Below are 17,401 nucleotides of genomic sequence, written 5' to 3'. Positions count from 1 at the left end.
TTCATGAATATATTGACATTTAGTTACTCTTCTGATTTCCCATCTCAATTCTTTCTTCTTAATTCTCATCTCCATTTTCTATGTTCCAATCTGTTAAGTCAGTGATCTAGTTATTAGCATTTATACTAGTAATAAGTCTAAATACTTGAGGTCATAACAAAGACCTTAACATATCCTAAGTTGTGGTCTGTGGACTTGTGGTAAAGCTAGAAACGTGCCTTCATGCATTGGCAATTATATTAATTTACAAACTTGTTAATGAATCGTGAATGATGTCAAGATACAACAAAAATATTGTGCTGAAGTCTGACTAAAGCCCTTGGCCAGATTTAAGTTTCTACTTTCTACGCATCCCAAAAATTTTTGTTCTGCATATTAGTTGGAGAAGACCTTGCGGAATTAAATTTGTTGGGTATACTAGTTGGAGAAGACTTTGCAGAACTAGTTGGAGAAGACATTGTGGAAATAGGTTTGTAATGTACACTAGTTGGAGAAGACTTTGTGGAACTAGTTGGAGAAGATTTTGCGGAACCGTAATAAGAACTGGAACGGTCATTGTCACCATCCTTAAAAGTGGCGTCAGAAGAAGGAAAATAAGCATCCATTTCAATTTTTTCCATAATTCGTTGAGTAGTCCAGAGGTATGAAGAGTGACCCTCCACGAATTCTGTTACATCAATCTGTACCAAGGAAAACTCATTTACTCAGAATTATCTTAAATCATATCAAAGTATGATAAGTATATATCTACTAACTGCAACAAAAAATGATGGTTAGCAGATACTTGCATTCTCAATTCCAGGGGTATCAACTTCTTGCATTCCAGCTAATCCTTTGCTGAGGAGACTGTATATATGAGGATATCAAGTTGCAAAGTTTTAGAATAAACTAACAAAGATAAAATCACATGTTATGGCGAACCAATATTATACTTTTAAAATTAATCAGAAATGAAACTGAGAAATGGTATTATCCAGTAGATGGGAAGAAACAGCAGAATTGTGAACATTTAGTTCATGGCTGCTATAGTATGTACCTAGCACGAAAGACGACTCCAAGCATCCAGTCATTTGTAGAATATGCATTCACAAATCTTCCAGACACAACCTGCAAAAGAACTGGTCTATGAATTTAAACGGAAACATAATGGATCACAAAGACAGATCGTTTACAAATAAAAAAGTAGGATATTACCTTCCTTGCTTCTTCCCAGTTTTCACCTTTAATAGAAAGAGGTGAACCAAGGAGAACAACTCTTTCAACAAGCTGAGCTGCAAGTATTCATTATAACTGCATTAGAGCAGTTCAGGCTAGCATAAACGAAAAGGAAAAAGAGTTTCTGTCCCTGAAGATACCATCACAGTCAGCTTTAGCCAGAGTTTCAAGACACTTGAAAATTACTCGTGCTCCAAGCGAAAACCCTATTAGCGTCACAGGCCTGAAATGTATTTGGACGCAATATACATTAAATTTTAAACAATTAACCATGAACTCCAAGTATATCAATAATTATGTTCCTATACTTTGATTGGCATGTTTACCTCTGTCCATGCAATCCCTTTAACAGAACTTCTTCAGCGAGTAACATTCCAGCCTGATCAGACCTACCCACAAAATAGAATAATTTAGCAAGACGTAGGAAGCAGGAAAAGAAAAGGGAGAACTCTTTACTTCTGGCAATACACTTGTAAACTTTCCTGCAAGACTTCATACACATCGACAATTAAAATTTGAACTCTTATATTATATCACTCTTTAAATAGCTATTTAGCAACAAATGAAATCACTCTCTTTTTCAGTAATTTACATGTTCCTACATTTCATATATATTTAATAACTCTTGCACACAAAGTATGGAATACACTCTAACTGTATTAATTCTTACGATTTTAATCTCAATTTAATAAGAAGAGAAACCTGTCTATGGCAATTGCCCATTTGCTGTCAATAAGATCAAGTACATTGAGTAATGCTGTTGGCCAGGCCAGTGCACTGACAAGAGAGTGTAATGCAGTCAACATGGCTCCTTGTTTCATCGCAGTAATTGTAAGCTCTGCAGCAGGTACAGGAAATTCTGTCATAAACTATATCTATCCTGAAACTAATTCACTAAAGGGTGATATGATTTACGTGTAGTTAGCCAGTCCTGAATTGCTGTGCTTACAGCAATCAAATTCTTGGACTCCCACTGCAGTGCATACCTAGAAAAATGTTGTCTTTGTAAGAAATATTTAAAATATTATCCTATCATCCAAAAGTCGAAAAAAGATTAAATTACTTCAATAACCATAAGATTGCATTTCAAAAGATACAGCAGAATGCAGATCAAAGAAGAGTATATCAATTCTGCATAAATTTTGTTGAAGTGTCGAATGACCCGTTTCAGTGAGACCGTCATTTTTTATAAGTTTCTTGTGCAAACAAATTTAACTTTCCCAATACCCTACTTCTCAAATGCATATCTTACTCCACTAAAACCAACTGAGTTTAAAGATAGGGGTCAAAGCAATCAACAAACTCTTCAGATGTCAAATTGCAAATGTGAATTTACCTTTCTGAGTTATTGGCTTGTCCTTCCCAAGGCCTTATGTAGTCTTCTTCCACGAAAACAAATCCTGAGATCAAGATTTCAACTGCAAGCCGCTGGTAGGATTGAAATTAACAAGATATGGTTAATTCTCAAAAACAGAAATGTAAAGATGTAACGGTTTAGTCATCAGGAAGAATTTATTCTGAGGATGGAATGTAAGAACTATAGGAGTAGTAGTAAAAGAGATTTAAAATAACTCTCAAAATCGGAAAGTTTATGATTACAATAACATAAATCTTAAATGATCCAAGAGAAATCAAATGAAAAAAGAGCAAATCCAATGCTAATGCTAGAATAGGTTATAGTCATAGGCCTATATTTAGGCCCCAAAAAAGTGGTTTTTGTTGCTAAAATAGAACTTACAGTCCAAAGCATTACTCCATTTAAAGCAGGTTTTTGTAGCTAATATAGAACATAGACTCCATTTCCCTCCTTTATATGGATTGTAAATCCTAAATTTGATTCTAAAAACTAAATCAAGTTTCCATTTGTATTTGGTTGTGCACTGGACTCATTGGTTCTCAATGTTGTTTCATATTTTAGAAATACCATCGGTTTTAGCACTACGTTGGTTTTGCTCGAAGTTCTAGAAAACAAGAAGAAGCAAATTAATTTACTCACATGTTCATGGTTTTCTCCAACAGCTTTGAATTCAAAGTCCTCGAGACTTCCTATTCTACTAGCCATTTTCATTCCTGACAGTCCCGCTCCAGCAGCTGGGATTCATAAAAGCGTTAGCACGAGTATTTTGTTGCAATGCTACAAGTGCATAATGTACATTTACAGCAATTACGTGCATGCCAGATCGTACAATTAGAAAGAAAGTTTTAAACTCCCCATAGTAACATTCCCAAATGTTATCCAATAGGTCACTCTTGTACTCACCTCCGAGTGATGCAGCCACTGCAATATGGGTTGCGGCAGCAGTAGCACCAACATGAAAGCTCACTGGTGCTAGAGCACCAAACCCTGCAGCAATTCCCGGAGCAGCTAAACCTGTTAAAGAAAACATGCAAGACCAAAAATAAAAACATTCTGTCATTATGTGTTAAGTTTCAGGAAATATTTTGAAGGGAAATCAGAAGGTGGAGACAACATCGTACCGCCAGTAACTGCAAATATAGTCCCACCAGTTAATGCAGCTGCACCAATCATACTTCCACGCTTCCAGTTAGCCCAAGTATCTTTTTCGCTGTGTGTTTCATCTTCCCTTGTTTGTTCCTTTGACTCTTCCTCTTTCAAGCTGGCTATTGCTGATGTAGCAACGATAGTCTCAATGGCTTCCTACAAATTAAAAGTTCCCATGTACCGAAATTATGGACCATCTCCAACATTGTTACAAGAAAAGAACATCCTAAACTATTCATTTGCACCTCCGTAGATGCAACAAGGTTAACATTAAACTTATTTACATGTTTATCAATGTTATTGGTAATAACACTTATAAAGGACCCTGTATCAAATCTATAGAGTGCAAGAGGCAGCTTATAGAATTAACAAAATGAGAACAGACCATTGTAATCCAATTGATGTTCAACCATGCTGTCAATAAACGCAGAGCAGTACGGTGTCGAGCATCATAGCCTTTTCTTCGTCGGACATTTTGTTTAGCAGCATCCACTGTTACAGCCAAACAAGCTGACAGAAGTGCGTGTAAAATTGACACTTTCTTCTGGTAACTAAGCATCGATACCTCTTCGAAGGGCCTTTCATCGAATTTACTGCCACTACCTATAGGTGCCACATTAATGCTAGCTTTTTTCTCCTCCCCGTCATCTGGATCAAGAAGGGCCTTGCGTTCCATCTCAAAATCAGACTGGGTTCCCGGGGACATTTCTTCTCGACATTCCTCTACATAATCAACAACTGAATCATGAACACCCTTTTGTTCCCTTTCATAATACGATCGTCTGTCCTCCGACAATAACTTTTTCCGACAAGCATCTACGTATTGACGATGGTTCTCCTTCTTAGATCTATAATCGACAGAAGTGCGAAGGGTAGATACCATAGTATCAACAGCATTCGACAATGCAAGCTCCTGTTCTTTGACTTCTTGAGAATCATCGTTGCTGTCCTCGGCTAGTAATTTTAAAAACTGTGACAAGCAATTCATTTAGTTTAAAACTGCATAAACATTAAATACTAATAGTAATAGTCCATGTTTAATAGATTGATCTAATGCAGAGGATCAGCCAAAAACATTGTTAAGTCAGAGTTTTCCAATTAAACGGGAAGCATTCAAAAAGAACATACAGCTTTAACATTCCGGCTTGAAGAATCGGTCCTAAAAGCTCTTTCGAGTCCTGGCCAGGCTTTCTCTTCAATATCCAAAGACCTGATCATTAAAAAAACACCAATGTACATCTCAGACCTGTTAAATATTTAAATTTGTTCGTGCTCAAATGAAATTCAAACATAAAATGAAACTAAAATTGTTCTCGGACACATTATCACGTATCGAAAAAAACAGGTTACTACTAGATAAATTACAATGAAACACATGACTAGGGAGCTATGTAAAGATATATAATGCATGAAATGGGAAAGTAACCTGAAGATGAGATGAAGACGATGCGCATAATGTTGGATCCAGAGGTCACGATCTACATATCGACTTGTGATTAGGTCAGGGCCATTAGCATTGTCGTCGGAGATGGAAGATAATGGACTAGTCTTATTGATAAGAACTTGGTTCAGAGAGAGCGCTAATAAACCACCAGCTGCGTACTTTTGAGGAGGCGATAACAATGACGACATTGCTAAATTTTTCGTGATTGTTAGATTTCGTGATCTTGTCTCGGGAGTTATGGAACATCTAAATCATACAGGATGATATGTGTGTGTAGAAATGAAATGGGAGAGACTTTGGTAGTTTGAATTTGCAGGGAATAAAGTTATGAAATATGTATACCAGAAAATATATGGTACAACGTTGAGTTTAGGCATTGGAGAGAGGAGGTAGTTTTTACCTTTTCAAACTCGCGTAGAAAACGGGAGAAATTTTTTGACATTTCGGTGTTGCGAGATACGAAATTATCTTAATCTAATTATCACCATTAGATTATCAGTCTCCTCCTCGATATGTGTGCATCACATATGTCTAGAATTTGAAGGGGATATTTTAAATTATTTAACATAAATGCTTTATTTAACATAACATCAGGATAAATTCGATTGGGTCGGACGATTCACAGTCCAGAAAAGGAGTGGGGTTGAGGAAATTCTTAATTACTGTGTTTGGTGTTAATTGTAATTAAAAAAAATGGTCGCGGTTAAATCTTAGATGTGAGTGCATAGTTTTTGGCAAGGAGATATTAAGAATTGTAGAAAATGGTTGTTGCGGCATAGATAAGTCCCCATATGAAGAAAATCATGGGTCAAAATATTATCTCACTTTTACGTAGTTTTATCTATCATTGTATATTAATTTGTAAATGGTCTCTTAATTTTTTGATATATCATTCCCAGACACTTATTTTTTGGAATGGGGTACTTATTTTTGGAATGGAGTATTTACTATATACGGTGAATTGATTGATTAATTGGTGTTGCGAGATATGACGTGTAAGAATACCTTTAAAATAGTATGTAAAGAATATTATCTGCTCCAATTAACTAGCTTATATCCGTGTAAGTTTCTTTTTACCATGTTGTTATTAAATTTTAATATTTTATTTTCATTTTTAATTTTCATCTTATATTTGTTTTTAAATTGTAATAATTTCATTAGTTCCCCTCAATATTATATGTGAAAGTATCATCACTATTAGCTTTATTAATTGGTTACTTATATTTCTATTTTTCATTCATGTTTAATAAAAATAATACTATTAATACTATTAAATAATATCTATTAATTTCATTACAGACAGCATTCATTTCGGTTATCCAGTAACTAAATGGAAATATTCGAAATAATTCGATTCGGTGTCCGAATTTAAAAAATATAATTATGTTTAGGCTAGGCACCGTGAAACACAACTTATACAAAAATGTTCTTCGAGTCATCTTGTATATCTACCATAATACCCCTGACGATCAAATCACCAAAAACCCTTGCACCAAAATCATATTTTTTTAAAAAAACATATCGAAATATATCCAAATTGTACTTTCATTAAAAAAAAATTACCAAGCGACTAATCACTAGAAGATACATGTTCCTTCTCTACCCTTGCCCAACGATTTCTTAGCTGCACATATTCGATTGTTCTCGTACAACTGGGACATCAAGTTCCAGCTCACATACAGTAATTAGTAGCCCCCTTTTCATGGAGAAAAATGCAAGGTATTTAAGGTGAATACCACCGAATAAGAAAATTTTCTCGTCTAGTCCTACTCGAAACCTAACTTGATAAAATGGAAAATTTGAGCAATGTACTATTATTTAATTTAATATTAATATCACAGGTATTATAGTACAGCAGGATTCTCAACTGCTGTTACAACAATAACACCAACTCATCCAAGTCAAAAGGCAGAAGTCCTACTATCCGATAGGCTGACAGTAAACTAATACAGGGGATGCCTGAGCTCACTGATCCCGGACCACAGGGAACCCCATAATAAGAAATGATGCTCCAGAAATATACCACAAAAATACAAAAAAAACGCCTATACCACACAACACATGATCATGTGAAATAGCCTATTAGTTAGGCAATTTCAAGGTTTAAATTTATCAAATCATCGCCATAGGTCATCATTGATGTAGGTGAAGCCATGCCACACTGGGACTCCATCGCATCAACTTCAGCCAACAAATCTGACACCGATTCTTCAGCCAAAGTGCTGAACTCTATCGGTTCACTACCACTTGTGTGCCAACTGGAGAAATGAGATGCAGGATTTAATAGGGTGAATTGGGTCGGTTCACAACTCCGTGGAGTTGTACCAACATGGTCATGCAGTGAAGATGAGACAGGCATGAGATTGGAGTCCCACTCAACAGAATGTTTTACTGGAGCAGAGGTATATCCACCCCATTTATCAGTAATATCAGATGCCTGTGACCTACCGAGCATCATACTGGAGGTGCTGCTCCAGCTAGGAGCAGAATCTTGAACAGAAATATTTGAAGACACTGATTGCTTTTTCTCAACACCTAAAACTTTCTGATCATTATTGTTTATCTTGAGTGTAAAATTTGGTTGGTCCCTCATGTATGGGTCATGAACATGAACACTAGAAGAAGCAGACTCCTTGTTTTCAATAATTTCCCCACTTTGGTCAGGCGAATCAGTTGACTTGGTAGGACAAAAGACAGAGTTTAAATCCAAGTTGTTTGGTAAGAAATTTACAGGTGAATGTCCCAAATTTTTTTCAGATTGGCCTCCAAAACCCTGGCTGTTACAGTGGTTTCCAAGAATGTCTCCAGTGTTACATACTGTTGTTCCCCGTGAATGCGAAATTTTAGGATCTGAATCAGAGTTGCATATTTTAACCTTGGAATTCACGTTATGTGGATGGGTAGCATTATCTCTCGCAGCAAACATGGATGATGATAATTGAGTATGCACTTCGAGCGCTTTGTAATGGAAGCCATTATCCTTGAATGAATCCTGGTTCTGTGAAGCTGTTTTAGCTGCTACATCCTTGTGGTAGCTAACAATGGGTGCAGTCCAAGCAGAAGACTGTGTGCCCAACCTATCACTCCCCACGACATCAGTTTTACCTTTAAAATTTACTTCTGCAATATTACCATGCCAGTTCCCCTCAGTTTTCCGGCAATCATCTGTGGCATTCGCATTCTCACTACACACAAAACTGGAATTACATAACTCTTTATCAGGGGTACCTTTAACTTCTCGCAACTGTGATGAAATATCATTCAGCCCAGGCAAAGCTTTATGGAAGTGGCCTTTCAATGCATCTGTCAAAACTACTGAATTATCTTGCTTATCATTCGCCCATATCCTCATATCAAGAGGAAAGTAACCAGTAGTACTCCACCTCTGTAGTTCTATGATAGAGAATGGTCCTTGAATAGATCCATTTGGATCTCTGTAATGCCACAATTTAGTTTCAGCATTAGAAGCAAATAATGTGTTCCCCTCTTGCAAAGGTGCAGATGACACTTCTGACAAAACAGTTGAAGTAGCTACAGCTTGCCTATTGCATCCACCCTTCTCCAAGCTGTTAGATCTGCTTGCAAATTTTCCCTCGCTTAGTCTCTGCAGAGCTTTGGCAGCACTCTCTTCTTTATCTGGGTATGATGTAGCACACAAGTTTTGGCTTTCCTCACATGGAGGACTTGAACTATTACAGTGCCTACTACTGTTATCACCTGAAATATCTCCTCTTTTCCTCGTACAAACTGGCTCACTTCCTTCTCTAATATATTCAGGGTTACTAGGCTTAACATGATGACCTGCAAAATTTGGACCAACATCATAAGGTAAATTATATTTAATAACTAGAACATGGCGTAGTGAACCTTACATATAATAATGATAAACATATGGATAATAAAGTGACGAATATAAAATTGACAAAGCAATAAAACAACTTCGCGTACCATGTTCTCCGACATCTTCTTCAGACTCATAATCAGGATCCATATTTGGATCACTACTTACTTCTGGAATTTGACTTAGTCTATGCTGTCTTTCCTCTGGTGCCTTCAGAAGCTGTATTTTGTCCATACATTCTCTTAGCATAGACTTTGTCAAGGAAAAACAGATATAACAAGAGTTTTTTTCACATAACACAAATTATAGCTATTTGACACCTTGCTGCATAAGATAGCAAGTACATTGAACATTTAAAACCTTCTCTCTTAAGTCTTAAGAAATCAACAGAATGAACTTTATACCAAGACCAACTTTTGTGGAAACAGCCTTTTGTTAGATTATTAACTTTGCCTTCATATGCAAACTGATATAAGTTACCCAAAATGCAATTAAATCAGGACCCGCAATGGTACACTTAGAAGAACTCCTAATAATATACATAGAAGTGTTTCCAGACAGAAGCAACACGTAATAGTACGTTTTTCTGGACATCCTTTTGTTATATTGTTTGATATGGAACACTATCATAAAGGCAGGCAACCTGTTGTTTTGCATGCAATTATGTTGTACTGCGTAAGGAAAATAGGATTAATAAAATTTCTTTAACAATTTGAGCACAACTACAAGCAGCTAGAGTTTAAAACAGTAAGGTTACGAATACTTCAAATGTTGTTGCAATATGACACTTGACCCAGTTACAATTTATTTTCTTTATATAGTCAAGTGGCATAAATTTCCTTGCAGGTCGGAGTTCTCGGATGACATTTTCTGGTGCTGAATCCAGTAAACATATCAATAGCATGAGTTCAAAGAGGGACATTAATTCTGCGTAGACCTATCATTTCTTTTTATGAACTATAACTTACAAAATTATTAATTATCATCGCCACACAACTACAAGAGTCATTCAAATTACCTGCCTGTATAAACTTTAAAGGTCATCTATAGTCTATTTATCTGCATTTTATAGAATATTCATCATACTGTACATCTTGCAATATGCATAATTATAGGCACTATATAAGAGAACACGACCTAAACTTGTCATAGCTTCCATTAACAGTCACGATCGTCCTACAACGCCTACATTTTATTTTCTTGTCATTCAGTTTATTGTAATGCAAAATTAAAAGTTTATCTTCTTCCCATGGAGACACAGTCTTAGCATCGGCCATCTTTCCTTTTCCTGTTTTCTAACACCTGTGTATGCCATTTTACATCAGGTATTTTATTGTGCGTATAAGACACGGTTATTAATTAATCAAGCATGCCATTCTGGAATGTCAAGATCACAGAATAGAAATAGATATAGGATATTCGTTTTCAAGTCCGATTTTTATTGCTCGATCCTGGAGATGATTGAGCCGTAACATTTCTGCTTCCAAACTTTGTATATATAGAGTATATTAAATACAGCAGAAAGTAAACTCAGATTATTTAAGCAAATGTAACTATAAAAAACAAAACTACAAGTAGCATCCGAGGTATGAGTCGGGAGCAACTTAAGAGAACAACTATAGTAAAACAGAATGCATAACCCAAACTTGCAAGAAGTAAAATTTACATGGTATGCACAGTTGAAAACTGAGAAACTTACATCATTGACCCAAGCCACCTGCAGTTGCATTGCCTTCTTTTGAATCTCTCCCTTCAAATAACAACACATATATTAGCTAAATAAAAATGTAAAGACTTGATACCTAACTGACAAATTTATAAGAACCTTTAGTATACTTACTACAGTAAAACGTTTCACAAGTCCACATTTTATACTCTGTCGGAGGCGTCTGCAGTCATCCTGAATATATATAATATGTCAAAAACCTCACAAATACTTTGATATAGAGGATGAACTATGTAATCCAGTCAATTATATGCTGGAAAATCTTAAACCATAGTTCAATTATCTTAAAATTGTTACTGCAAAGTGCAAACAGACTTCTTGAGAAGTGTATTGAAAGAGAAAAAGGAGTCAAATAGTTCCATGACACCAAGAAACATGATAGAATCAAGATGGTCTTCCAGATTAATTTATCGTAATGTTGTTAAGAATGTGGTCTAAGTTTTAAATAAGGTTTACTGGTGATATAATGTCTTCAAAAAAAGAATTATCATGATTCATTTAGGGAAGTTATTCACGTTGTTTTGTAGTTCTAACATCATCAAGACATCAAGTGGAGGGAAAACTTATTATAGGCTGTTAATGCTTCTATAGGAGCTGTTTAACTCCAGTTTTTACCAATTACGAGCACAATAGTATAATTATTTTAACAAAAAGAAAGCACACTAGCATGGACGGTAAGAAATAATAAAGTCTACACACATATTGACAGTGCAGTATTCTAAGGATATTAAAGTCAAAAATACGTACGCACACATCAACATACGTATATATATTATATGCATGTCAAAGCTTTGCTTAAAGATAATGTCAATCAAAAATTTAACCGAAATGCAATATTTGCCCAGAATCTACTTTACCAAATCAATTTACTTGTTTACGCAATTAAAAATCTAATTACTTGATAGGGAAGAAGATGTGAGGGTATATTTACTTAATGGGGAGGGGGTATTAGAGGTATATGAAAGACAAGGAAAGGATAACCGTTCATATAACTGACTAGCTACACTTGAAAATCTAGTAGGAATCCACCAGGTTAGAGATTAAAAATTAGATAGTGTATTACATCACCTCTGAAAGATCTTGATTAGAAATTGCATCAATTGAGGTAACCTCCTTCTTGTCCAAATTCAAAATTTCGAGCATGATATCTGATGTTGTATTGCCAACTTTATATGGTACAGACACCTTGGTTGTACCTGTATAAATATAACATATCAGATTATGTCTGACATACACCACATAGCAAAGGGCATAGTTGCTTGCTACTAAAATGTGAATGTATACCTACAACTTGGACAAGTCTGTACATATCTTGTTTATGCTCGTCACCAGATATTCTTATTCGTACCAGTGAGCCAATAACCATCTCATGGAACTTCTCTTTGACTTGAATAAGATTTTCCATTAAATTACGTCGCAGGTAAATCAACTTGATGTTGGAAACATTTATTGCAGCATATTCTTTCAAACTAGCCTGAAGTGCAAACTGTGCAGCTTTTTGACGAGTGTTGTGTTTCTTATCTTTACTCATCAAGTTACTGTTGCTTTGATCAGATGGGACCTGTACTGCATCTACATCATCTACCCTTCCTCGAACAAGACCATTATTTGCTGGTTGCTCTTTCATGAGGAAGTGAACATCAAGAAGCTTTGGCATTTCGATGTGACCCACACGTGGTTTTCCAAATAAAGTTTCAAGCCTTGAATCGCATACAACATAGCTACTTTCACAAGGATCATGAAGATTGTTTCGCTTAATATAGTCTAAAACGAGTACCTGGACATCAAACGGAGACAGTACAGAGGTATCACCATTCTTCATGTAGGCAATGAAGTCCAATAATTTTTTAGATGCCCAATCCCTGTGTCCCTCTAGGGATGTACCATTGTCAATACATTGTTGTCCAGTACTGAGAGAGGCTTTATTGAGAAGCTTTATAGGTTCGCTAGAATGTTGCCCTAAAGAATCATTCCCTATTAAATGTCCAGAAGACATGTCGATAACAGGGCTTGTAAAATTATTTGTGCCGCCATGGATATTAGATGGCTGCTTTCTAGCACTCACTGAACCAAGTTCTTTCCAGGGATTTTTAGCTTCAGCAAGTTCTTTAGAAGTTAAGGATAGCTCATCCTTTAAAGATACCCAATATATTTTGAAGAGATACTCCCAGTTACGAGAGTCATCAAAGTCCACTTGGGCCTACACAACTCACAATGAGACAATGTAAGCAGCAGCATGTAGTCACCATTAACATATATATGAAATGTTTAACATAACAAAACCAGAAGTTTCTAAAAGGAAATCCAAGATATTGTCTCTCACTAGCCACTTTCAGTCTTAAACTTCCACAGTTAATTCACATCCATTCTCGAGATAAACTGCACCACTGAGTGTTCAAAACCAAAAGGATACCCTAGCACGTGTCTTAGTTTTATTTCATCGTTTATCTATTTTGACAAAAGTAAGAGGTACAATAGCAAGTACAGAATATGTAGATCCTGAGTAGAAGAAAATATATCCAAAAGCCCACCCAAGAAAAAGGAATGGAAAGAGAATGACTTGATACTAATGCATACCGTTTCCTTGTCTGTCTGCTCCTTGTTCTCTATCAACATGATAACTTTCATGCAAGTCGTGCAAAAGCCTTTATTTCCCCTCACAGACACATAACCAGAATCTCTTGTGCATCCTTTACACAATGAAAATGGGCACGTATAGCACATATAATGTGCAGCCTTCTGGCATACAGTACATATATGCCAACCTAAATATAGAAACAAGACAAAAAAATTAATATCGACGTTGACGGAATTAAAGACAAAAATATAATTCACCTTCAAGTGATTGTCACAATAAAACAAGACCACTAAAAGCCTGTTCCAATACTTATTACACAAAAAGGAAATGACAATATCTGTGCCACAAAAAGATTGCTAAGCAAACAATACAACAGTCAAATATTGCCGAGGCAAAGAAAGCATATAAGCATGCACTGATGCACATCCTTTTCCTTTAAAGAAGTAAAGATTCATGTGCCCAACATAACATAAACTGAAGTGCTCATACATACAAAAGCACATAGTCTTTCCTACTTGAATCCCAAAAGAGATGACTAGATATAGAAAGCGAGATATTGCTGAAAAACCATTTTTGGAAAAAACCTAATCTAAGAGACCAAATAAGTAAAACATTAAATCATAGATTTGAACCAACTCTAGCATAAAGACCAACTTGCACTATTTAGCAATAGCATTAGAACATTACAAAGGATGACGAATAGGCACGTAAACTTAAAACTAAGTAGTAAGTTGATGATTAAAGACTTAAAACAACTTTGAATAATGAAATATCAATTAGATAACAATGATCATATGCACGGCCCTATTACATTTTCCACGCATTCATTTGTATACGTGAACTCTCTAATTTTCCATGTTTTATGTCTAGAAGACATGTTGAGTTCCTGGTGTCATTTCGAGTGTGGAGGCCTGTCTCTTAGGTCTCTCCCAGTTCTTCAAATCCCAAATATACACATTTCCTAGTGAAGCACCTCTCAGAGTGTCCGGCACTTCCACCACGTGGCACTTCCACCACGTGGCACACGTGCACTACATAACATTATACATACTCAAACTACATAAGTGAGAGTGTATCCAATTGTGGAGGTTTTCGCAAGCTGATTAAAATATTTCTTACAAAATGACAACTCTATACAAAACTATTTGGTATCAAAGTTTAAAGCATGCAACAAAATGATATATACACACCATAAACACTATAAATTACAATGAAATGAATCATGTATATCAAAAACACCGCAATTCCACAACAAAATGATATATACACACCACAAACACTATAAATGACAATAAAATGAATCATATATATCAAACACACCGCAATTCCACTTGGCATTCGATCGGAAAAACTCCTCATCACGCTTGATACAAGCCGGATGATACGCCTTAGGACAAGCCCTAACACCACCATAAAACACAATTAGTAAACAAATTAATTAATCCGAATCGCAAAGTATCTAATCACACAACACAATAAGTAAATTCCTCAATTATTCCGAATCGTAAAGCATCTAATCACATCAATCAATACTAAATCCAAAACAAATCCTCACCGGCGATCACACAACACGAGACTCCCACCGTCAAAGCAAATAAAACAAACATCCTCATCATCCTTCTGTTTCTTCACCGGCGGCGCTTTCGCATGACACCGCGGCGGCCGTCCTCTCTTCCGCTTCAATTCAACCGGCAAAACAGACATCTGATCGGCAGCGACTGAATCTCCGGCGAGAATGACCGGAACTCCGACGAGCTTAGAATCATCAAGTTGAAGTACAGCAGTGTTGTTGAATTGACCTTGATGAGTCATTAGTGAGAATGAAACCCTAGATTTGGGTGTGAAATGAGTTAAGTTGAGGAGTTGAAAGTGGAGGATGACGATGTTGACCACTTCGGCGTCGTTTTAATGGTGAAGGGGGGACAACAAATAATAAAGGGAAAAGATAGCAAGTTAGAAGCAATTATTTTGACTGGTTGAGTTGAGCCGCGTTTTAGTCTACTCTATTCTGCCGTGTTTTCTTTAGACTCCTTTAAATGCCTCTTAATATCTTCCTTCTCATTAGATTTTTTTAGAAAAAAAAACTCTTTATCTCAAAATTTGAAAGTAATTGATCCAAAATATCATATATCATGAAAATGGTTCTTACTATCACTTCAAAACGTCAAAAAATTATGTTTTTATCCGAAAGTAGAAGATTCAGCCAATTGTTTAATGGGCCAGTCAATTGGACCTGCAATTTTTGTTTGTTAAACACATTTTTGCAATGCGTTAGTGACTTCACGCATTAAAAGTTTGCGTTTTCTTTCTTGAATTTAGAAACCAATCACATCAGTCTAGGTGCTAAACGCAAGAAAAAATTGTGTTTTTTAATTTGAAAATAAAACGCAAAAATATTTTGCGTTTCGGAGTGATAATAAGGGCCACCTTTTCGGGTCTTTTCTCCCAAAATTGTGATATTAAGGGTCATTACCCATTTTTTTATGCCTTGTTAACTAATATATACATTTTTTTTTAAAACAATAAATACATTTATTTATTGTAGAACCACTTCTTTATAAGGTTCTTTTTCAATAAAAATTACTCTCATTAATTTCAATTTATCTGTCATTTTTAATTTTTTATGATTAAATTGACTTAATTTTAACTGTAAATTAAATATCAATCCAATCTTTCATTATTTTTAAAAAATAAAAAATATATATTATAGTAGATCACTTGTACTTTCAAATGATATAATTTTTATAATTACATATTATTTGAAGTTTTTGGTCAATATTTAATCAATTTGACCATAAATGTCAAATATTACAAATAAATTGGGACGGAAAAATACACTACAATCGAGATTTGTCAGAATAAATACTCTCTCGTCCTACAAGTGCTCTTTTCATTTTTTTCAGCTTATTAAAAAAAATCATAATTTAATGATACATTTTCACTTATATTTATTACAAATATATAAGTATAGAATCTTATTTAATTATTTATTTATTATTAATTGCTATATAATTTTCAAGAAGAGTTATTTTGAAAAAATATAAATAAATTTGTATTATAAATGAAAGTGGGCATGCAGTATGAGGAAAAAAAAAATTCAAAAGAGACTACTATGGTGAAAAACAAATAATCAGTTGGTCAAAAAAAAATTACTTCAAATTTGATCATGTTTGAACCTTGGCTCATTTCGAATTTTAAAAAGTAACACATTCCAAAGATATTTAGGATTTATCTTATTAAATGTGGTGAATCAGGTAGAAATGCCGTAGCATAGTTAAACTTAGTAATATTTATTATTAATTAAGCTTTTGCAGAATTATAAAAGTGATTATATTTTCAAACCTCAATCTAAATTTAAATATTAATTTACCTCATGCTCAGAGTAAATTGAAATACTGCCTGACACTTTTACCAAATGTTCTATTTTATTCCATGTCACCGTGTTAATCAGTTTCGCTTTAAAAAGGGATATATTTATTGAAAATTCCTTTCAGAAAGTGCTCGTTTTTCAGTGAAAATGGGGCAAAAGGGTAATTTTCCAAATAAGGGACGCAGCATGCACACAAATACAATTGCTTACAAAAAGTCACTTACAGAGAGTAGTTGTAGAAATTGATCATGACACACCAAAATTGATTGTAAAAGATAAGCCCACCGAGTCATATCAGATATCGAATGTCATGGTAATGGAAGCTCAAGAAGATAACGTTAGTTAAAAGTACACTCTTAAATGGGTAATAATATATTTAAATCAAATCAAACAAAAGCTTCTTATACGTAACCCATTCTGAGTTGTCACATTCATAGGTAAAAAGAAGTCCCCCTATTATTCTCTAAAATTTAAATTACTCGTAAAACAATTCATATCTTTAAACATTGTGATTTCTACAAATAATTAATTACTTAACAAAAATGAAAAAAAAAAATTATGAAAACCATTTTTTTAGAAATAATGTTAGACCAGCAAGGTCAATATTATGGGCCAAGAACTAGTACGGTGTCCACACGTATAACAATATTGGGGGCCGTGTGGCCGATGATCCTTTCAAGACATTCACATGCAAGCTATGCAAGATCGTTTTAAAATTTTATTA

The 17,401-nt window shown here is 35.0% G+C and overlaps 2 protein-coding genes across 2 annotated transcripts; both read right to left on the bottom strand.

Annotated features, from left to right (window-relative positions):
• Window positions 1–201: 201 nt before the first annotated feature.
• On the bottom strand, window positions 202–5,454 carry LOC141716675 (transmembrane and coiled-coil domain-containing protein STS1-like). The gene is made up of 15 exons (XM_074518869.1): window positions 5,145–5,454; window positions 4,847–4,928; window positions 4,104–4,688; window positions 3,694–3,874; window positions 3,476–3,586; window positions 3,212–3,306; window positions 2,552–2,643; window positions 2,131–2,201; window positions 1,918–2,053; window positions 1,542–1,604; window positions 1,356–1,438; window positions 1,195–1,271; window positions 1,037–1,107; window positions 789–846; window positions 202–680 (listed from the first exon to the last, which is right to left on the bottom strand). Exons 1-15 carry the CDS (start codon window positions 5,348–5,350, stop codon window positions 345–347), a joined length of 2,247 nt encoding a protein of 748 aa, XP_074374970.1. The 5' UTR covers window positions 5,351–5,454; the 3' UTR covers window positions 202–344.
• A 1,501-nt stretch (window positions 5,455–6,955) lies between these two features.
• Window positions 6,956–15,317, bottom strand: LOC141717792 (zinc finger CCCH domain-containing protein 44-like). The gene is made up of 9 exons (XM_074519989.1): window positions 14,863–15,317; window positions 14,628–14,707; window positions 13,307–13,494; window positions 12,014–12,929; window positions 11,798–11,925; window positions 10,844–10,903; window positions 10,703–10,753; window positions 9,111–9,222; window positions 6,956–8,963 (listed from the first exon to the last, which is right to left on the bottom strand). The coding sequence occupies exons 1-9, from the start codon at window positions 15,117–15,119 to the stop codon at window positions 7,249–7,251; spliced, it is 3,507 nt and encodes a 1,168-aa protein (XP_074376090.1). The 5' UTR covers window positions 15,120–15,317; the 3' UTR covers window positions 6,956–7,248.
• Window positions 15,318–17,401: the final 2,084 nt, after the last annotated feature.

Source organism: Apium graveolens, chromosome 4, assembly GCF_009905375.1.
Source record: "Apium graveolens cultivar Ventura chromosome 4, ASM990537v1, whole genome shotgun sequence".
Taxonomy (NCBI): Eukaryota; Viridiplantae; Streptophyta; class Magnoliopsida; order Apiales; family Apiaceae; genus Apium; species Apium graveolens.
The sequence above is the reverse complement of the archived record's forward strand: the minus strand, read 5'-3'. Positions and strand labels throughout refer to the sequence as shown.

Bases quoted from the DNA above. Each gene is read 5' to 3' on its own strand.
- LOC141716675 (XM_074518869.1), bottom strand. From the start codon at position 5,350: ATGTCGTCATTGTTATCGCCTCCTCAAAAGTACGCAGCTGGTGGTTTA. The intron at 1,272-1,355 runs GTATCTTCAGGG...GAATACTTGCAG, and splicing joins GGCTAAAGCTGACTGTGATG to CTCAGCTTGTTGAAAGAGTT. The intron at 681-788 runs GCAAGTATCTGC...TCCTTGGTACAG, and splicing joins ATACCCCTGGAATTGAGAAT to ATTGATGTAACAGAATTCGT.
- LOC141717792 (XM_074519989.1), bottom strand. From the start codon at position 15,119: ATGACTCATCAAGGTCAATTCAACAACACTGCTGTACTTCAACTTGAT. The intron at 13,495-14,627 runs GTGTGTTTGATA...TTCTATATTTAG, and splicing joins GAATGCCAAGTGGAATTGCG to GTTGGCATATATGTACTGTA. The intron at 10,754-10,843 runs GTAAGTATACTA...TGTTATTTGAAG, and splicing joins TTGTGAAACGTTTTACTGTA to GGAGAGATTCAAAAGAAGGC.